Below are 22,353 nucleotides of genomic sequence, written 5' to 3'. Positions count from 1 at the left end.
CTATTTCTTTTCTTTCTCTTTAATTTCAACTTTAAGGATCTCTCCTTCTCCTGCTCTGGGGGATGGTGTCATACTAATGATCAGAGACTCCTTACTCGTTGTTCTCTGCATAACTGCAGGCTTAGCATCTGCCTGTGGCTTTTCCTTTTTAGCAGGGGGTGCAGAGGGGGCTGCAGGTTCCACAGGTTTCTTCTCCTCTTCTTTAGGTTTGGTCTCTGTTTCAGCTTTAGTTTCCTAGAAACAAGAAGTTAAATATTTTCCAATACTGCAAAAGAAGTTCAGGAAGTAGTTCTATTCTGCACATGCCATGGACAGGCACAGCATGACAACTTTATTAATGGTATGCAACACATGTAAACTTCTATTCAGATGCTGAAAATTGGTTTCTAAATGAAAAATGCAATTTCCAAATCAGAATATCAGTATAAAACCTAGAAAACACTTGTGGATATTAAAAATATCTGCTTCTTACTAATATAGGGGGATGAAACAGACCCATTTTGGGGCACAGAACCCTTCCTTGGGTCTTGCCTTCCTTCATGTCCTTAAACTAGTGGAGAAAGAAAGAGCGTTATGCAAACCTTAACATACTTCACACTGCCCCCATTCCTTGGCCAAGCCTATTTGCTAATAAGTTCACAAATGCACACTTAAAAGAGCAGTATTTCTGCTCCAGTCATATTGTTATAGTCATTGATGTGAACAAAGGGCAAAGTTCTTTATTTTACTTAAATATAACCACAGCTATTTCAGCTATAAAGAAAATAATTCTACCACCTTTGGGTAAATATGTAGAAGTGAGCAGGTTCCTATTAACATTAGCATTTCTCAGAACAAGGTATTATGTGGGAATTATTTTTCATCAGTTAAAACAATAGTTTTCTCATAAGTGCAAGATATTAGAGATGTAATCAGTTTTAGCTGTGTGGGCTACACTTTATAGTTTGTCTTCAGGATTTTTACCAGAGATCTGACACTGAGTTGGAAAGTTCACCATATGCCCAAGTCAGCTGGATCAGATTACTGTGTTTGGGTATTTCTGCATTTACTGTTGTTTGCATAAAATTAGAAGATCAGATGCCCTTAAGACCTTTGTAAAATCCATTTATCCTTACTTTCTTAGAGGATTTTTTGTTTGCTTGCTTTTTTTCCTTGCTTTTGTTTTCTCTGGTCTGCATAAAGTCCAGGTTCAGAAAGATGGAGCCAAATTTCAGAATTAGTGTTTACAGAGATTAGGAAAAGTGGTTATATCTCAGCTACTGGGAGTTTTTGCTGTTGATTGCAGCAAGGCTGCATTTTCATCTACTCTGTTTGCCCAAGCCCTCTGAGTAGATTCTACAATGTTTTCTGTGGCTTTACCTGAGTTTCTTGTTGTTTCTTCAGCTGCAGCAGCTTAGCAAGGCCTTCTCTTCCTTTTCCTCCAAGCATTGCTTTAAACAATTTTGGAGTTTCCTGTTTCTGCCCAAAGAGACTGGCCAAGCCCCGTGGCTGTTGCACTGGTGGTCCTGGGGGAGGTTTCCCCTTCTGCTTCAGCAGCACCCTGGAGAAAGAAGTGGATAAGAATACACAATGGTGCTGTGAAACTGAGTGAAGTTCCTGCAAAGTTGAAATACCACATTTATGGTATTGAAGATCTGATGGCTCTTACTTGGTTCCCAGGTCAAGTGACAAGAGCAAAATGGGAAACAGTAAAGGTTTTGCCCTAGGCTCTGGTAGAGATGGAGGCAACTGTTCAAATCTGGAGTTGCTTACCTATATCCTGGAGTACAAACAAGGGCTGGCTCAAATTAAGGTGTCACAAAAGAGATCAAAGAGAAAGATAAGGAAAGAAGAGGTGTGGAGGGGGATGGGTGCCCCATCCTGAGATGGCAGTCTCTTATCTGGTCTTCTGGATGCAAATCCAGAGAGCATTTGGTGCTCCACCAGGACTCCAGTTGGCACTTTTGGAGGAAATACTTTACCAGACTAACTTCCAGCGTGGCTCATCTCTCATAGGTCAGGTCAGACAGTGGTACTTAGTTTTGGTCCTCTGCAGGAGAAGAAGACACCCTGACAATACAAGCACTACTGCCAGCCTTGTGGCAGACTAGGTTTTCACACTGTTCCATAGCTGCACTGATTTGCAGCCATAATGGCAAGAACTGATAATCAATAATGAGGGTAAAGATTAGATTAAAGATCCAAGATAAATGGGACCAGTAAAAAGCAGAGGGTTCCCATGCTTTCAGTTTCTATTAGATTACTGTACAGGTTTCAAGGCCACTTTTCTATCCTTGCAAAAGCCCTAACTTAAGGTTCTTTGTGAGTGAAGATTATATTCACAGTCTGAAGTATAGTAAATCCCATAATGCTATAATATTCTCCAGCATCTTGTACATTGGGAATTTCAGAAGTGAAGGGTTTACTTACTTTTTTTACTTTTTATTTTTTTTTAATTTCATTGTCACAAATTATAAAAAGGTATGCTTTAGCAGCTTGCATGCTTTATTATGCAAAAAACATACAGGTGTTATTGGGCAGGTGATAATAGAACAAATTTCTTACTTGAATAAATCCTTTCAGTTTATTTCAAGGATCCCTTTAAGGGTGTCAGATGGCCAAAAAGAACTCTAATGGAAACCTTCCAGGGCAGAGCAACTGGTAACTTCATTCCAAAACTGACCATAACCACAATCTTTATGAGAACAGTGTACAAATTTCTTCTTTGTGTCTAGTTTTGGCAGAATTTGTGGATGCCTTGACTGGTAAGGAACATGGCCTCCTGCACAGGGCAGGTATTGCATATCTTTAAAATCAAACAGAATATCTTGTTTTTAGTCTGATACCTAGAGAGGTCTTTGAGCTCAAATGGGAGTGCAGATATAAAAGGTGTGTGATTAGCTCCACAGTTTAGAAAGGTTGTCTGGAGGAAGCAGAATTTAATGGATGGGCAGAATATACCTAGGGTGGGCAAGAAAGAGAAGAGGCAGTGTGGGACAGAGGCAGGAGTAGCAAGGTCATACTACTTTTAGATAGAAGCTGGAGAAAAGCCAGGAATGATTGATGCTGGGGATCTTTGGTCCATGCATTTGTGCCCCTTTTCTACCTGTTAATGCTAGTTTTGAAAATTGAGCAGTCAGCCCATTCTCTGTCTGGTTTCCTTGTTCCTCAGGGGCATCGTGATTCTCAAGATACTGATATTTGACTACTTGGGCTGTTACAACAGGATGAATGCAGCCATTTGCTAGCATTTCCAAACAACAAAATGTCTCTCCTTTGCTATATTTAGTCTTTGGGGGAATTTCAAGTCTGTGACCAACCTTCCAACCTTTGATAGCAATTCGAGACAACAGTAAAGACCACTAGGGGTGCTGAAGTATACTAATAATGACAAACTGTTTCAAATATTTGGATCTTTTACAAGGTAGCAAGGTACTCATTTTGTCATAATTTTATGATGAAATCTGACAATACCTTGCCCTTTCAAAGCTGTGAAAATGGTGATCCTAGCAAGCTACAGCCAAAGGAAGGTGAAAAGCAATCTTGGTTTGAAATTCCATTCTGGAATGCTTTTGAAGGAAATGCAAAAGTATCTGATTTGTGTAGTTCCATCTTGTCAGGCCTTACTTTCAATCCATTCCTAACTGCTGCTTAAGGTTTTGGAAATGCATACAAGTCTATGGATGCATTGAAGCATATCTCTGTAGAATTAATTGCAAATGTTTTGTTGCATCTTTGAAAACCCATTCCTTAACCAATATCTGTCCTACAGTTTCTTTCTTGGTAATTTAAGAAGTACTGATATGTGTCCCTGTCTCCTATTTTTTTTTTTTTATTGTTACCTTAAATATAATGCATAAGGCAACTACATTCAGGATTTCATTCTACTTACCACATTTCCACAACCCTTGGGATTCCTTCCAAGACCATGCTTTCAACTAGAAACTACCAGGCAAGTCTGACCCCTAGCACCAAATGTGTTTACAACTGTTAATTTCCAAGAAAGGAATGTAAATTGTCTAGAAGTCACAACTGTCCACCTTGCAGCCAAATGGTATGATTTAAAAACTGTTGTTAGGACATACTTTGCTTTCTTCATGAGAAGTTTTTCTGAGTCAGGATAGTTCACCAAGATTTCATTGAGTGTTTTCTTGTCCAGAATGAAAAGGTTGGCAAAACCATGAGCCACCACGTTGGCAGTCCTTCGATTTCCTCCACCCGCAGCTAGTAGGCTGGAATGAAAATAAACACCATCAGTCACAGTGTTACTTGCCCTAGTGAGGAATCTCTCTGCTGCTGCTTCTCCACGAAAGTCCTTGTAAAGCTCATGGAGCTGGCTGTTCTGTCCAGTGCTCTGTAAAGGCCCTGTGCAGTTGGGATTAGAAATTCCATCTCAGGAAGGCAAATTGTCCCTGGAGTTCAGGCATATGTAGATGCTAAGGACTGTGACAAGTTTTGCTAATAGAGATACCCACAGTTCAGACTGCACTTTCTTTAGTTCTTATGTGAACTTGGCATATCCTCAGTTTTATTGCTGAAAATTATTTGCACCAGTAGTAGAGCAGCATTATTTACAGTGAATAAATGATTCTCCCCCAAGGATTTTTTCCCTGAGTGTATAACTTTTGTGGGCTCATGTTTTCGGTTTTCTCACATACCTCATCTCATGTTAGATGTTGGCAATGAACAATGCAGTTTAGGAAGGTCTTTCAGACTGACAGTTACAAATGTGTCTGCCAGAAAAAGAAGGCTATTTTGTTTTGAAGGTAAGACATTAGACCTGTTTAGTTAGCAGCAGTTGTCCAGAGGGGGGACATATAAGAAAGAATTAGATGTACAAATAAAAATAAATTGTTCATCCAGCACCAAGCTATTGAAGAGACTTCACTTGTCAGCTCTGCTGGTAAGTAAGAGAATTTGCATTCTGTCCTTACTATGAAAATTGCTCTATCACTTTATTCAAGATCTACCCCAAAATTTGTTCTTTAAAGATTTCCCAGTGAATTAATATTTTTAGAGAGCATTTAGTATTATCTAAATTTAAAAGTAATTAAAAAAAGATATTCTGAACCCCAGCAAATAGGAATCAATACCCATCAGAAGTAATAATAAAGGATATATATTTGTTTTCATATTAAAGATATTTATAAAGCATATTTCTAAGTATTGAATCGTGTAGTTAATATATTTAATTTATAAAGGATAGTAGGAGACCTCTGCAACTGTGTGTGCAAGGCTAGTTTTACATGCCCACAGTGTGTTTTTCTGCAATTCAAGACAGCAATCAATACATGGACTGAAGCTGAAAATGCAGTTTATCATCTTCTTTTTAAACAATTCTCTATGATTCCTCTGATAGAATAAAACTCCTTGCACAATAGGAAAATCTGCTAAAGAAAATTGCAAATACCTTTTGAGCTCTGATGAATCACTTCTCAACAAGTCATTGAACAATCATTTTTAGGCTTTCCTAAGAGAAAGCTCATTTTATCAAGGTAGACAGGGACTAAAGAGATCACCTTTTTCATTATGGTGATGTTGTGAGGTGAATTTTACAAGTAAGGCAGTCTTTGCTCAAACAGAATCATTTTGACTAAGGACAAAGTTATAGTATTTCAGCATTCAATCTGGTTTGGTTAGTGGTTAGTGTGTGAAGAGTTACATGACCAAATTTTTTAAAACAGATACGTTTGCCTTGCAGGGATTCTCGGTAATGCAATATCTATATTAATCACAAAATTTGCTTTTTTTACCTAACAGTTTTTACTCCAGTTTTGAGCGTCAAATGCTCTAATAATAGTAGAAGTTGATAACCTTGGAATTCTTATGGTAGCATATTAAATTTCAAGCTAAAAAGCTGTCAAAGTGATGACTCAGCTTACCTATTGTTTTTATAGCTGATCTCTGTGGGAAGCTGCTGTTAATAGAAATTGGGGAATGGTTTGTGTTATCAGCTGAACATGCAGGGTTGTGGTGGCTCAGCTGGGCACCTTTGTGCATATGAAGAGAACTGGTAAGTCAGGAAAGGGAAATAAGTCTGGATCTCGCTTCTGATAAGGATGTCATACTCCAAAGGGCAGAGACTATGAAAAATAGCAGCTACTACTTTGAGGGAAATCCTGGACCAAAGTACTGGAAAACATCATCTTTCACAAAACTAAATAGTCCCTGTAGTTTGGATATTTTATATAAAGTTTAAAATTACAAAGCAACTGAAAGCTGATGCTGAGACCAAACATTTAGAGGTCTTCCTGTCAAAAATTTACATAAAATTGAGAAATGTTTTAGTTTTTCCAGAATTAACATTTTCTGATAGGAAAATACCAGTAAATGGATGAATGAGGACATCTGGCTTCAAGTGCAACTTTCTCTGGGCTAGTGAAATGCTTTTATAACTGAATTTCTCTTGTTCTGAATTGTCTTTGCTGACAGGCTCTCATTAAGACCACAATCTGTTTGCTTCTGATTCTGAAATTATTTTACGTCCCCAAACTGATATCTATACAGGAAAGTATAGATGTAGCAATGAGGGTAAAATGTTAATTGGAACTCCCATTACTTAATCCCGTTCTGTAATAATTTTCAAGGATGAAATTGTCAAGGGACATGTTTGTTTGTTACTATTACATTGTCTTTCTAGTATAATTCAGGGAATTTTTGGAAATAAACAGTTTTTATTTTCTTCAATTCCTTTGCTCCTGGAGAATTTTAAGCATCATTGACATACATTTTTAACAGAGTGAGATTAAATAGCAACCATATAAATCATATACCTAATCCATTCAGAAGGAAGCTGACATATTTCTCCAAATAAATCTTGAATTGGAAATCAGAAGGAAATCAACCTGATATCAGGTTATAACCATTATAAAGTGAGAGGAAAACTTGGATGTCCTAGAAAAAGTAGTACATAATCCATTAAAGAATATTCTTTTCCATTTGCCTGTGGTATTCGCTATTCAGAAGACTTTGAAAAAATTTATATAGAAAGGCACAATACAAACTCATTATTTTCTAGCACCTTGCCACTAGGAAGAGCATATCTCTACTGATAAGCTTAGTGCATCGTGTCTGCCAGTTGCTGTGGATTTTTCTCCTTGAGTTTATCCACTGCCTGATGTTTTATATGCAAATTACACATGTCTGAATGGGTTTGCTGCTGCAGTAGGTCAGTGATGACTAAAACAAGACTAGAAGTGTAGTGTTATAGCATTGCTGAGGGTTTTGCTGGCGATATTGGCAATTATGTAAAGAGTAACACATACAGGGAAATGAATCTTTAAAGGCCGTTCTGTGGTTCTCTCATGGAAACAAGCCCTCACCTGTGTTAGATCAAAAGTGCAAAAATCACTTCCTTATTTTGAAACCAACAGTTATCATTTCTCAGTTTAAAATACAAAGTTCTCACTTCAAATACCAGACTAATAAATAATTGAGAACCATGTGTGTGTTACATATGGGGGCTGCTTTAGCTTTTCTTCTGTCTTTTCATTAGTCAGCCCTTATTGATGAGTTCATTCTCAGTCTTTCTGCATAACTTACAATACAGCCTTTTGTTTGGAGGCTTTGCTCAGGTAATCATATTGTCACACACAGAAATACCTCCCATATAACCTTCTCCAAGAACTAATATAATTTCACTTTCCCACTTAATGAACAAGTTCTGTAACTGAGATATATCAGGTGTTTTCCACTTGAGGTCTGAGCAAGTTCTGTACTCACATCACTGGATAAACAGGAATGTTTTCCCTACTACAAAGGGAGACACAACTAGAGGACAAATGTAAACCTGGACCAGAGCTGATTATTGCTTTTCAAAAGGCAGATTAAAGCTACCAGCAAGAGCATTAACAATAACAGGAAGGCAACTGGAAGAAACCAAGGATCCATTTTATCACATGCAGCAGCACATTTATTTTATTACTTTTCCTTGGGCCATCCCCAGCAGAGGGATGCAGTGCCTAAAAATTAGCACTTGATTGGCTAACTGGGGAACTTAGCACATATGAGTTAATGGATTTTGCATAGAAAGTACATGCAGAATATAAAAACCATTTGTAGCCACCAGCAAAAAAAATCTCATCCAGATAAATTCTGACAAAAAACTCTGGTCTATCCACCTTTTTTCTTGTCTTGTATGCTTTTAAATAAATACTTTTTCAATTTGGGTTGTCTGATTTTCAGCAATTTAATCAGCTCTTAAATTAACTGTTTTAATTGCTGTTTTAGATTTCTGTATCTATTTTGTTGAAGATTAATTTTTATCTTTGCTATCTGTCATTTAATGGCATCTAGTCTTATTATACAGACAATAAAATACATTTGGTCCTCCTGTATTGCAGACAATATAACAGAGATATGTGTTAAATCTTTAAAATGTAAAAGAAGAAATTTATCTCCATATCCCTGTGTGCATTGATCACAACACTGGTCTCAGATCTTACTCTTTTAATCACTGGTGCTTCACTTAGATTTTCCTTGACTTACATGCATCTCCTTGCTCAGTGTCCTCTTTGTTGATCCTACCCACTTTCTAGCCTCCCCACTGTCACACTTACCACAGAGAAGTTAAATAACCACTGATTATTTGACAAGCTCTAAAAAAAATACTCAAAACTGTGAAGGACCTACCTGATCTCCCCAAATACAGCTCCCGCTCTTAGAGTAACCAGGACTTTGGTACCATCAGGGCCTCCAAGGACTTGAACTTCACCCTGTTTGATGATGTACATCTCTCTGCCAATCTCTCCCTGGGTACACAAACACATAAAGAGCCCATGTTTTAGCAATGGTTTTTGTTACTAGAATCATATTACAGGTTCTTCTTTAAATATCTTTCTACTCTCTCATGAGCAGAGGGTATACCACTATTATGAGGCAAAGCAGCAATTTAGTTTTAAAAGTGAAAAAGCGGCAGCAACAGAGCCAGGACTGAAAATGAAGGGACTTGCACTTCCTGTCTCTTCACTTGGTGCTCCAAGCTTGCATGCAGCACCTCCTTGGTGAATAGGGTGAGACTGACACACATCCAGGGGGAAGGTGGCTCCAACATTCCCTACTTCATGTTGCAGCATTAATAAGATTGCTATGGTTGCTGGTCACTTGTATAGTAGACTTATACAACTGAGAGGCCTTTTAGCTCTGAATCAAGCTGTAATAAGTTGATAGTTCAATTTCTCATAACTTGTTATTGTTAAGAACTGTTTGCATTGGACTGCAGTACCAAGGCATTGAATCTGTTGCTGTCCTTTATTCCCTCTGTTGTGTCAGAATCCCAGCTGTAGTCTAAGATCTTTTTATGCTGTGCACTGTATGAGCAAACACACCAAACTGCTCTTCCACCCTTCTTAGCCAACAGCAATTCTGGGATTGGTCTTTGAAGGGACACACTTGATCCTTCAGTGTATTCACAAATGTTTAACTTCAGCACAGTGGAGTGAGTGGAGCTAGCCCCATGTTCTGGGGCAGGATTGTACGCTTAACTCTGTGAGAGAGCAGGACCTTAGTGGACAAGTTGGACCAGAGCTGCTAAAGACAAGTTAAGGGGTTCTGATGGTCACTTGTGTAGGTGGTGGGACCTGTGGTCACTTGCCAGAGCAGTACTAGCACAGATTACTATTCATCCCCCCAAGCTTTGATTGCATCTGACTTTGGCTTCTGTTTACACACCTCCTGGAAAGAGATATGGGCTCCCTGGTCGGAAGCTGAGATATTTACCTGTGAGCTATCTGTCTGGCCAGGTTTAAGCCAAAAAGCTGAGACAAGATAAACATCTTTGCTAAGAGACAGTGTGACAGCATTCAGCTGGAAACCTGGCTCAGAGCTGTGAGTGAAGGCAGAGCAGATCCTGCTGGAAGGAGCTCTATGGGATGCAGTGTATTTTCTAACATTCTTAAATAATTCTAAGTGTGTCTGAGTACACAATTGAAGCACAGGCAAAGCATCATAGACTGAGACCTGTAGGCTGGGTTTGTATGCATAGAAGTATAGAAACATTATTTTTGATCAATTTTAAATATTGAAATTTCACGAGGTATCATTAGATAAACCATATTTACATTAAATACTTTCCCATATTACTATAATTTCATGGTTGGTAATATAAGTAATAAAATTCATATTGTCTTGTTCTAGATTGAAATTTGAGACCATATTTGTTGTTATTACACAGAGTAGCTTAATTAATTTTATGCTTTCTAATTCAGTCAGGATTAAGTTTATTTAAAGGACATTGTTGACCGATATCTGAACTCTTTTTCTAAAACACATAATATAATTCTTATTTGAATAAAACAAGAATTCTCACCTTTTTGCAGACAAAGTCACCAGGTAAATATACAATGGATTTCAACCTTAGCAGCATGTCATATATCATCTGGGTATCACAGCCCTGTTAAAATAGAGTTGATCACTCTTCTAATTCAGTATTAAAAGTGATTATTAGTGCCTCAAAAGCCAACAATACAAGAATAACCCAGGAATTCCATAACTGGAATGCAAACTCAAAACATCATGAAGATCAGCTACTAGAGCTGAGAAAGGACTGAAAGTGTTGTTATTTCAAATACTGATGAAGTTGTCTATGGGTTGGACATATTTCCATTTTTTAATAAAGCGAAGATTTTCTGAGAAGCTCAGTTAGTGTTATGTTCAGAGCTTTATGTGTCTTTTATGGGGATGTTATGGGATTTTTTTTAAACTGGTCCAGGGGAAAACAACAGATTCTGTCAAATGCTTATATGAATCTATGAATTCTATGTCTTCCGCAGATGTAGAAAAAATGCACAGCCATGTAATTCTTATATAGGTATATCAAGTGATTTCTTACAAATATCCTTATAAGAAAATTTTCTGTGTGTACTTCTAAAAACTCAGGGTCTCCTTGCTTTTTTTCCAGAATACAAATTTTGAACTACCATGGTAAGTAAAGAGAAAGCTCCATTGCACAAAATCTGACTATGATGCAGCTTTCTTTACACCTTTGTTACATTGCCAGAACACTGAATGTGGGTGATCTCTGAGGCAGACCTGGGTGGCCACAGCAAGGTGGCTGTGTCAAAAATTAGATTATTCTCTGATGTTGAGATGAATTGTACTCTGAACTTACTCACAGTCTGATCATGCCATCAGCTATAGGATATGGTCATAACAGGACTTTGTTCTAATCTCATTTGTTTCTTTCAAGATCACTGCCTCAACACAAAAGAAATCCAAATGCAGGCACTTGGGTTTGTTCTGACGTCTCCATTCCTGAGACATTTCTTTGACTTATTTTGCCTTGCCTACTAACAAACGTACTTAAGAGTTGCAAGATGCACAAAACAAGGTTTCTGTATGGAATACCACATATTTCTGCATTCTCTTGTAAAACTACTTGCTTTGAATAAGTCCACTTTGTTGACAATGGCAAAGTTCACATCAATTGCAACAGCTAAGTGCATTTTCGTTGGCATTTGCTCCAGTAATTCTGATTCGTCTGGGAAAAAAAAAAAAAGATAAATTAAGGAATGTCCACAAAAATTAGCAAAAATAACTTAATGGAGTTATTCTAACACTTATGAGTTCAAGTGAGGAAGAAACTAATATGCTTTAATAAATCTTGTCTAAAATTATTACGAAAACATTGTATTAATGAACAGAGTTTGTAGAGTAATAAGAATCTTATTTCTTTGTAGTTTCTTTCTTTTCCAACGTAAGTTGAGCAGCCTCCTCTCTCTTCCCACATGCAATTCAGAAAAGGAGAAATTGGAATTTCACCCTGTACCTATATCTGTACAACCACTCTCACTGAGACATGCTAAGTAACTGGAAATCCTCACCCAGCATTCCCTGAGAGTCCCATGTGTATTCATACCACGTTCGAACACGATTCTGCACCAATTTTGGAATGGAATAGGTGTTCATATAGGAGACAGTGTTGTCCACACAGGAACGAAAGTAATTCTGCCCTGCTGTTGCTGCTCCAATTACGTCTCTCATCTGCAAACATCAATAGTTGTTACCACACTTTTCAGAAAAAATAGCCTTGATTTTATTTTGTCAGGAACTTATGAAATATAATACTTTTTTCAAAAAATTATGCATTCGGCTGCATGTTTTGAATAGGTGCTTCATCTGCTTTTTCAGAAACATTAGATTTAATCTGATTGTCTGATTGTAACATGATTTTAAAGGAATTGTTTCTGGGTTTTAGCTTATTCTTCTGTCTTGCAGTGTTGGACATGGATGAAAATGATAGATAATACTTTTTTTAAAAATCCATAGTAAATCTACTCTGTATTTGGCATGCAATGCGACTTAGAAGCAAAGAAAACTGGGCTGAATTTCTGTAATAGCATCATGTGACACCACTAAAACTAAGATTGTGCCACTGTTAAATAGCTGAGATCAGTCCCAAGCTCTGAGAGCTGAAAGGTGACCTTGAAGTTTTTTGCACAGGAACATCATTTAACATTTCAACTCAGTTGTGATTCAGTTTTTAGAAAGCGGATGTGTTAATGTTCATAGATGTTCCTTCTTCAAAAGAATAAGTATTCAGATGTGATTTTAGTGGAATGGCCTCATGTGGCAGCTGCCAAGGATTAATGTGCCATGGGCTCAATTTTGCACTTTATTACAGAGATGCAATTGATTGTAATGGGAATAAGAATTTTTAGGCAAGTGTGCTAAAGCACAAATAACTCAATAATTTTAAGGGTTCTTTGTAAACAGGAGTTATAACCAACAAACTGCAATGAAGCAGCTTGTGTGTTAAGGTTTAAAGTTTGAGACTACAAATGACTACACTGGTCACAAAAAGCGATCTGTAGAGTCTTCCCGGGGAAATGAGGCCTTCATTGATAGTTACAACAATTCAGGGAAAAGTTATTAATATGCAAGCTCCAAAGCTAAATTCTATATACTTGAATTCAGTTGTTTTCCAGAAGAAATATTTTATATGTATGTACTGTTTTATTTTTGGTAATTCTGGTTTATGGGGAAATTTTAAATCCTGTAAGGAAGAGTCTCTTCAGTGACAGTGACCCCTTCTTGCAGTTCCGAAGAGCAAGACACATATGCAGTCTCTAGCTGCTTGATTGAACTTTTCAAATACTGTATTCAAAATAAGAATTACATTTCAGTTCTAATTTAGGGTTTTTTTAAATAATTAATTTTATAACAGGCATGGAGAAATCAAAAGGTCTGGAATGGTTTCTACAGAAACTGACAACGCACAGCCTCACTCAGAAACCTCAGCATTTATTTTTCTGTAGGCAATGTGTTTTAAAACCCATGATCTAAAGCCCAAGTTTAATAGTTACAAACCAGAAATATTTCAATTATGCTCATTTGGAAATATAACTGATTTGCTGTGCTGTGGGATTTTTTATTTCCCTCCTGCCAAATGGGAAGCAAGAGAAATGAAAACCAGTTAATTTTCAGGTTGACAAATATATTGTCATTTGTGGAAGAGATCAGAGTACTAATTTGACAAAAATAATGGGATTTCCATTAACAGAATTCTATTGGTAGTAGTACTGAGCATCACTTACTCAACAATCACAATTTTTATTTCAGATTTAACAGTATAATGCAAATGTCAAGGATTTGTCTCTTTGGCTGTGAGTAAGGAAAAAAAAAAAGGAATTATACATAGTTTCAAGAGTCATCTGTGTCCTGCAGAGTCTTGGCTTTTAATCAGCTTGTGTGCAAAAGAGCTGCAAGACAGGGAACTTATTGAACACTTGTATTTATCAGAAACATAAGTTTAACATTAACAAATTTTGACATTAAATAAGTTTGGCATTATAAAAATAATGTTTGACATTAAAATAGAGGACAGAAATGAAACTTTTTCTCAGAAACTAAGTCCATTAAATTGAATATATTATCACTACATTACAGTAATTTGAATCTAACTTGTTATTGATTTTTTTATGTACCTGACCAATCAAGCTGGAGAAGACAAAGACACCCATGAAATAATTCAGCAGCTGAAAAATGATCTCAAACAGCGTTTGTGGCTCTGCAAGGCCACCGATGGTGATTAAGCTCCGAACTGCCCAGTAGTAACACCTCAGGTACCTGTGGATACAAACAGCATTTTTGTTATGTGCTTGAAGTTGAGCATATGCTTAACTGACCTGGCCTGAGTTGGGCCTTTCAGTGATGCTTTTCAGTCCAGAAGACTTTCAGCATTTTATAAAGGGTTGTGAATTTATAAATGATACAATTACATAGGCCAGGTTGAGTTAATATCCTCACTCACAGCAAAATAAAAATGTATGGGCCATGCAGCTATAATTTACTGTTCTCTAGTAATTCTAGGTAGCATTAAAGAAGATTTGTGTACAAAATAGCCAAGATGGACATTACAGTGTTAGAATGCTACCAGTGAAGATGGTCAAAAGCAATGTAAAAGTGTGGGAGACTTCCCAGAATCTCTCTGTAGCAGCATAACAGGTGCTCAAACACCTGAAGGTCCCTTTCTTTAGCGTGAGGACGCCAGTGTAAAGCCCTATGGTGGGAATGACAAATGCAATACCATTCTTCTTGTGTCCATTTTTACTCCATTTGTTGTGCTGGTCTTCCTCCCACTCTGCTTCTGAGCACCCTTCATTGGCTCAACCTCCGGGTTATGCCTGAAAAGTTTTATATTTCCACAAGCTGTGTGTTAATTCAGCTTCTCCAAACCACTAATTCAGCACTGAAAGGTTGACTCCTCTGTTAATATCTCCTAGCTGCTCATCTCCACAACTCCTTCTGCCACCTTAACAAAATCTTTCATGCCTTTTTCACTACAGAGCCTTTTGCCTTCAAGTTGTGTATTTCTACTACAAGTTTATGAAAGGAGCAAAGGACCTGGACAGAATGCTTTAAAAAAGTGTCTTGGCATCTCTAAAATTCTGGTTTAAATCACTTTCTAGAACATAGTAACTGCAAGCAATGCAGCACTGCAGTGGGGAATAACTAGTTCAAATCATTGTTGTGAGAATGGTATAATTTCCTTCTTTTCTGAGCAAACAATTGATTGGTTTAGATATATTTTTAAAAGCCTGCTATTAATTAGAATGTGACTTCCCAAGTTTCTGGATAATCAGATTTCATCTTTGCTGATGATTAGGAATGGAGCTTCATTTTCCTTAATTATAAAGTGGTATTTTCTATTACTTTAGCTGTGACTACTGCTCTGAACCAATGATGATTCCTTATGTGTGTTGAATTTTATTGCATTTTAAATAATAATTAAAAAAAACCCAAACAACCCCCTCATCCCCAGCACTAAGACACAGAAGAAATACTTTAGGAGATAAGTTTGTTTTGAAATAGAAAGTCTCATGTGCCTTTTCTCACGCCTGCTCTGAACCTGAGGACACCTGGTCTGCTTGCAGACATTAGGTCTATTTCAGACTTCTCTCTTTATAAGGTATGAACTCCACTATAATAACAGGTTCATGTAATAATACAGCTGCAATGTCTGTTTTGTGCAAATATGAGAAAATAAACTCACAAAAACAACCAATTTCAATGAAGTTTGCTTTTTCTTAAATCACTTGAAAGTGTTTTCAAGTTTTTCACCCAAAATACTAGCCTTTACCAAGCAATTGATACCTGCTTTTCATTACAAAGTCCCTTTTTTACTTGGTTGCAGACAAGAAAATGCAGTAACAGTGATAACTTTTACCATAATTTTCTAGTTTTAGATGCTAACAGAACTGGCCATTTTCATTCAGAGTCCTTAAATAAAAAAAATCATTGCATATCTTCCATCTTAACATCTTTGCTTGTTAGGGATGCAAAATGCACTGCTGGATTGTGCCACAATAATATTTTCACTTGGATAAAAAAAATCACATATGCATGTTTCCAGCAAAGTATGCGTAAGTGGCAGCTTTTTCTTAGACTTCTGTAGCATAAACAAATAATAAGAAAAAGACTGAGGCCCATTTTGGAAGAATTACAGATTTAAGCATAAAATAATACTTCTAGTTTGACCGAGTGTAATTATGTAAAGCATATTAATATATTGATTTGCCATAACTGAGTATTCTTTGGTGCTTGAAACATGTATAATTGGGTAATATAAAAGTAAAGAAATTAACAATATTTCTGTGGTACTTTAGGAAAAAAAAGTAATTAAGCAAATCACTCACCCTCAATGGCTCTGTGTGCCAAGTTTGCAAACTCCACCATGAAAGAAAATATAATCTTTATTCTGGGAATGTCTGCAAAGAATGAAAGCAGCTCCTCAGAAGAATTTAGGGGTCACATTCTTCTTTGCAGTGTTGTATATCCAAAATGTGAGAGTGTTTTTATATCTCTCTACCCTTTCTTAAGATTTAGTAAATATACTGAATTCTTCTGTGATTTTACTTCAAAAGAAACTTTCTATTGGTAAGGTATGTGATATTCTCTATCTCTTTGGAACAGGTTTTCTCAATTTATGCATTTTTTTGTTTTTATTTTAATCTGAAATGGAAGTTGCACAGTTGAAATACAGAGCAGCTTTTTTCTTCCCTAAGAAGGGGGAAAATGAGATTGTAAATTTTGTTTGAGGAAAGCCAGAAAAAAACAACTCCTATTTCAACAGTATTAGCAGCTCTGCTTCCTACCAGCATGTGTCTGGAAACACTCACTGTTCACTACACAGCTTACCAGCCTGCTATAAAATTACTGTTGAAGTAAACAACAGTCATGAGACAAGAAAGGGATTTTTTCCTCTGCACATCATAGAGAGTATGTTTATCCTTCAGGCAACCAAAGTACTAGATTTTTCCTTTAAAAAAATCCTAGGTATGAAAACGTTCAGAAACACTGCAAATAAGATACCTTGTAATATTATGTCAATAGAAAATTCTTTGTCAGAAAAGTCCATTTCAGAGTGACCTACGCATCTTTCATGGTTTTGGTTAGTGCAGCTAAATCAAGTCCTTGTACATGTGTCTCTCAACTTTTAAGGTGATATTCACATATTCGTTTCAGCCCAGGGAAGCATTGTTTCAGGACTATCATGTTTGACTCTTCTCAGATTACAGCCAGGATGGGTTTAAGCAAAGTAAAGCAGCAGCCTTCATAAACTAATGGCTTCCTCCTTGGTACCTCTTCTAGAGTGATGTGTTCATCAGGCACCTGTGGGTCTGACGATCTCAGGCACAGCAGAGAAAACTACAAAGCTTTTACTTAAAAAAGTAAGTAAAAGTGAAAGTTTGAAAGTCTGACATATGAGTTGGGCTGTGCATTCACAGCTTGCCTGGAGGCACAAAACTGCCTTTGCATAGCAAGCACTGAGATCGTGACACATCAGACCAATGCACAGCTGAAAGCCACGAGACACGTTTCAAGATTTGCCAGTCTCACTGTGCATTGGGCAGTGCATACCAAAGGAGTGGATTTGTTCTAGACACTTACAGTGACCATTTTCTGGGACTTAGGGATATCCACTAAGTCTGTGCCCAGAACAGGAAGGCAGCATGCTGCAGAGAAACATAATTGGGATGCAAATAGATGTCTTAAATTTGCCAAATAATTTTGCAGACTTCTTGCAAACAGCAGAAGTACACCATGAGCAAAGTAAAAATATTTGTTTTCCCTAAACTTACTGCTGACCTGGAGGGTTTGCTTGAGAATTTCAGCTGCCTAGTTTTAATTTCTCTGTGAACAGTGATGAAAGAGAGACACTTCCTTAGAACAATTCAGAGTAATCACATTGTCTTGAATCCCTGAAAAGGGAAAGATTTGTGCATTTTCCTCAGGAATTAGGGAGATTGATCTTTTACTTAGGTAGTTAAATTAGATTGTAAATAAACACATATAATTGGAATTGTCCACTTAAGAGACCTTTTCAATATCTGCTACTGTCCTTCCATAGACTCTATGCTCTGCTGTTGCTGTGCTTCTGCATTAGGAGAGACCGAGGTCTTGCCTAATTCAAGCTGTGCACTTTTAATGCTGGAAAAAACCCTGTGTGGCTAATTTGGGTGTGTTGCAGGGAGGCAAAGTTGACTGCCTTTTACATCTCAAGTCAGAGGTTTTGACTGCAGGCTGCTGTGCAAAAGAGCTCAAATCTTGGACAGACACTAGCCCTTTACAGCCTGGACAAAAACCAGAAAAGAACAGAGCTTGCATAAATTTGCAGAAGAGCTACTTTGATAATTTTGCTTGTGGTTTGAGTGTTGTTTATAGCTGTTAGTTATAGATTTAGTTCACCAGCTAGTGTGACTGGTCAGGAATATGTATGTAATCAAACTAATAATGGGAACTACTGTCTGTTAATTATTTTTAGACTGGAAAAGGAAAAGAAAAAAAACATCCTAGGAGTGTTGACATTATTAAGAACTGGTTTTGGCCATAATAGCAATATTTTATGGACAAAGCAGGGATTCCACATAAAGCATTAGGGCCACTAAATCAGCGCCAGATCATTTTCTGTGCATCAGAGTAATCTGAGACAGCTAGAATTTGGTTTACTTGTCAAACTGCTTACCATCATTTTTCAAAATTAGCTAAGTAGCTATGTATCCCTAATAGTATTTCTGAATATGTTCCCATTCTTTGTGAGACTACTGGCATATTTGACTTCACATATTGTCAACCCTGAATGCTCTGTGAAAGAAAAATTATAAGTTCACTGCTGTGCCATAATATATGCTGCAGTACTAGTCACTTTTCCTGAAAAATTGTTCTTATATCTGCTTTCCCAATAAATGAATATACCTAGCAGTATCTTGTCTGATAAGCTTAAATTCACTTACATCTTTAATTATAACTAATGTTCACACGATGTGTCTGTGTGTGAAAAGAGCCTCAAACAATTGATGATTAGATTTTATGTCATGCCTAATTCTCTAAGGCAATGACTATTTTACACAGTCAGCATTTGCTGTTAGTGGACTACAAAGCTATATTTTATGAAATGCAGCTCATTGTAGGATACTCTTTGGGGTTCTATGTTCATGGCATTATACATTCCAGTATGAGTTAGACACAGGTGAAAGAATAAAGTCATACACTCACCAAACAATTGTCAAGATGAAGTGGATTAATGTCTTAATGAGGTTTAGATGGATACATCATAGAACCATTGAATGATTTGGGTTGGAAGGAACCTTAAATATTATTCAGTTCCAACCCTCCTACCATGGAGAGAGACACTTCCACCAGATCAGGTTGCTCAGAGCCCCATCCAGCCTGGCCTTGAACACCTTCATGGACTGAGAGTCCACAGCCTCTCTGGGCAATATGTTCCAGTGCCTTACCCCCCTTATAGTGTGGAATTTCTTCCTAATATCTAACTTAAATTTGTCCTTTTTCAGTTTAAAAATCATTCCCCCTTGTTCTTTCTCTGCATGCCCTTGTAAAAATTCCCTGTGCTGCCTTATGTAGGCTCCCCTTTAGGTACTGGAAGGTGCTGAGTTCTCCCCATGCCTTCTCTCCTCCAGGCTGAACAGTCCCAACTTCCCCAGCCTGTCTTCACAGGAGAGGGGCTCCAGCCCTGGGATTAATTTAGTGGCTTCATCTGGACTCATTCCAACAGATCAATGTTTTTCTTGCATTTGGCTATTTGGATATCCAAACACGCATTTTATTTAAGAATCTCAGTTTAATGTAGAACTTGAATTATCATTTTATTATCACTGTTTATGACAAATCTGCTCTAAATTCCATGCGATTGCAGTGTGACTTTATTTGAGAACTTTTTTTTTGTCTCCTCAAGAAAAAAGCAGCACAAAATGTCAAAAAACCTGGCCACTGTGAACACACAAGGCATTGTCTGTAGTAAAGCCAGTAAATAATTTTGACCAATTGTTTTTCTGTGGTAAAGCCAGCAAATAATTTTGACTAATTGTTTTTCTGAGAAAAATGTGAAATACTTTGGCTGTGAAAAACAGGTAATTCTTTCCTGCCTTTTCTCTAGACTGTTCTGAAGTAGCATTAAAAACTTGAAGACTCTCTACTTTCAGAGTTTACACATTTCTTATTCTTATGTACCTTACTTTTTGTGTATGAGACAAGTATTCCTAAGAATCACATTAAAAAAATAGCTATAATGGAAATTGCTTCTGCATTTTTCTTGTCACATTTCTGGAAACTTCAATCCTGCAAATAAACACCCATCTATATCTTCTCTACTTAAATGATTCCACTAAGCTCCATGATCCTGCTTGCACATGTCTGACTGCAGTACTCAAGCTGTGTATTTTAATGGTGTGTGTAAACTTCAAATATGTCTTTTTTTTTTTTTTTCAAGAGATAACCCTACATATGAAAAATCAGTGCTGATTTACACAAAGTTTGTTTTGCTCTTCGAGGTAGTGACTTGACACCAAACTTGTGAAGTCCAACAAAACTACAAACAAGAGGAGCACATGTCCAAGAGAAGAATGAAAAGTTGTTTAGAAGGCAGTTTATGGCAGCATTAGGATACTATATGTGGTTTTGCAAGGAATGTAATCAAAGAACAAATTGAGCTTCTGTGGCTTTATATTATAGCCACAGAATATATTGAAATATTGAAAGAAACGAATGTTCATACAACTGAGCCTAATATATATCTTTGCAAAACTACACAAAGAAAATATTTTGACTTTACTTTTTTCTCCTACATCTTCTCCATCATCCTGATAAATGGTCCTTACTTTGCACCCAGCCAGTGCTGTCACAAGGAGCTTGTGGAAAATTGTGCCAAAATCGTTGTTTCTTCTGAAGACGCTCTGCCACATGTTTAAGCATGACCCTCTCAAAAGAACAGAGAGAGCTGGTGGAATTTTGTCAGACTAATCACCATCGTGTGGAGGGACTAAAATGTTGCACTTTAATGACACAATGCAGTGTGGCAGCAAAAAATCTCCCTAACTCTCCCTGTGTTTCCTTTGAGGGATTGCTATACAATCCTTCTAACAGTTCCCATGTGCATATGCAATCAGTAAGTTTAATTTATGACCCTTGCTGCTTTCTAAATGTTTAATTAAGTCAGCACTTAGCACTGACTCATAAACCTATAAAAGCTCAAAGTGTTGAACTGATTATTCACTGCACCTGCCGTCCAAATAGGTGTTAATATTGAAAGCTGCTGATCAGCAGTCATGATACTGAAAATTTGCTATCCAAGCACTTAAAAAGTAAGCAGTGGCATGGGAGAAGGATGGGGAGGCAGGAACGAGCAAAACAAAAAAAAATCTCTTGCAAAAGAAAAGGACTTACATGTTTCCTTCGCCATCATACACCCATCTAGTGCTGCCAATTCCTTCATAGTCTGAAGCCCAATAATACAGGCATGCATTAATGTGCAAGATAAACAGCAAGTATCCAGTTGTTCGAATGACCCTATAAAAGTAAACAGATTCCTGTAAAACAACTTACATTTTTCTTTTTCTTTTTTTTTTTTCTTTTTTTTCTTTTTAATATAGGACCCATTACTTTTTTGGATTAGCAATGTTAATGTTAAGCCTATGCTAAGTAGTTCTCCACCTGTATTGAGTCTATGAAAAAATAGCTGGCAGTTACCCATCTCTCACATCTGTCCAAGGTCAAATAAATATCTTCCCTAGAATATTTGACATGGGGTAATTTTTAAATTATGGTTCCCTGAGGAGTTTATAGTCCACTTCTTTAAATGGCTATGAATATTTCCAGAAATTTGAAGCTATATTAATGAGGGTACAGGGTAAAAAATAATGTGTTTCCCAAACTCTATCCAAGACAGGCTCTAAACTTGAGAACCAAAGCCAAGAAATGTCTGAGGTCACAAATGAGCTGCTTTACAAGACCTGTAGTCTAAAACCTGCAGTAGAACCTCTAAACAGTATGATTTAGTTGCTACAGCAGGAGTTATGTCATTCCTAATCCCAGTTCTTATGCTTGTGGCCAGTGCTTTGAAGAATATCAATGATTAAGCACCAAGCAGCTTTCTGTTTAATACAATAATGATCTCATTGTATAACCTCTGTTCAGAGCATGGGGATCAAAAGAAATGTCTCCTGGATTTAGCTATTGAAATATTCATACAAGCAGGGGGTGAATAAGCAGGAAAAGGGCAGGACTTGCCTAAATACAGACTGGTAGTTAATGAGTTTATCTGCTACAGCTAGAATTCAATGCAGTATGCAGTACAGAATAACTGATTAAGTGCTTTTATGAGAATTTAATAAGATCTAACTAAGTTGGATCTATAAACAAAGGTAATGGGAGCCAATATCTCAGTGGTTACTTCATGAAGCACTCCTCTGCTGCTTCTTCAGGTACCTTTTTATGCCCTCCTTGGTCTTTCCGTGCCATTAGATAATCTACCTAAGTGTATTATTCTTCTTTATGATGCTCACAAATGAATGCTATTTCTCTGTTTAAAAGTTGGTGTGCTTCCAGGACAGCTCTGTTTAGGATTGCAAGCTACAGAGA

General features: G+C 37.1%; 1 protein-coding gene across 1 annotated transcript in view; it reads right to left on the bottom strand.

Moving 5' to 3' along the window:
• The window catches only part of CNGB3 (cyclic nucleotide gated channel subunit beta 3), a 60,599-nt gene continuing 38,246 nt past the window's right edge, over window positions 1-22,353 (bottom strand). Inside the window, exons 10-18 of the mRNA XM_064703590.1 lie at window positions 21,160-21,282; window positions 13,902-14,043; window positions 11,799-11,958; window positions 11,358-11,455; window positions 10,286-10,369; window positions 8,611-8,729; window positions 4,065-4,211; window positions 1,360-1,540; window positions 1-234 (exon numbers count right to left, since the gene is read on the bottom strand). Of these exons, the coding sequence (XP_064559660.1) occupies window positions 1-234; window positions 1,360-1,540; window positions 4,065-4,211; window positions 8,611-8,729; window positions 10,286-10,369; window positions 11,358-11,455; window positions 11,799-11,958; window positions 13,902-14,043; window positions 21,160-21,282 (1,288 nt within the window). The remainder of the gene's footprint in view (window positions 235-1,359; window positions 1,541-4,064; window positions 4,212-8,610; window positions 8,730-10,285; window positions 10,370-11,357; window positions 11,456-11,798; window positions 11,959-13,901; window positions 14,044-21,159; window positions 21,283-22,353) is intronic.

Source organism: Zonotrichia leucophrys, chromosome 2, assembly GCF_028769735.1.
Source record: "Zonotrichia leucophrys gambelii isolate GWCS_2022_RI chromosome 2, RI_Zleu_2.0, whole genome shotgun sequence".
In the NCBI taxonomy this organism is placed as follows: domain Eukaryota; kingdom Metazoa; phylum Chordata; class Aves; order Passeriformes; family Passerellidae; genus Zonotrichia; species Zonotrichia leucophrys.
This window is presented reverse-complemented; position numbering and strand designations above follow the sequence as displayed.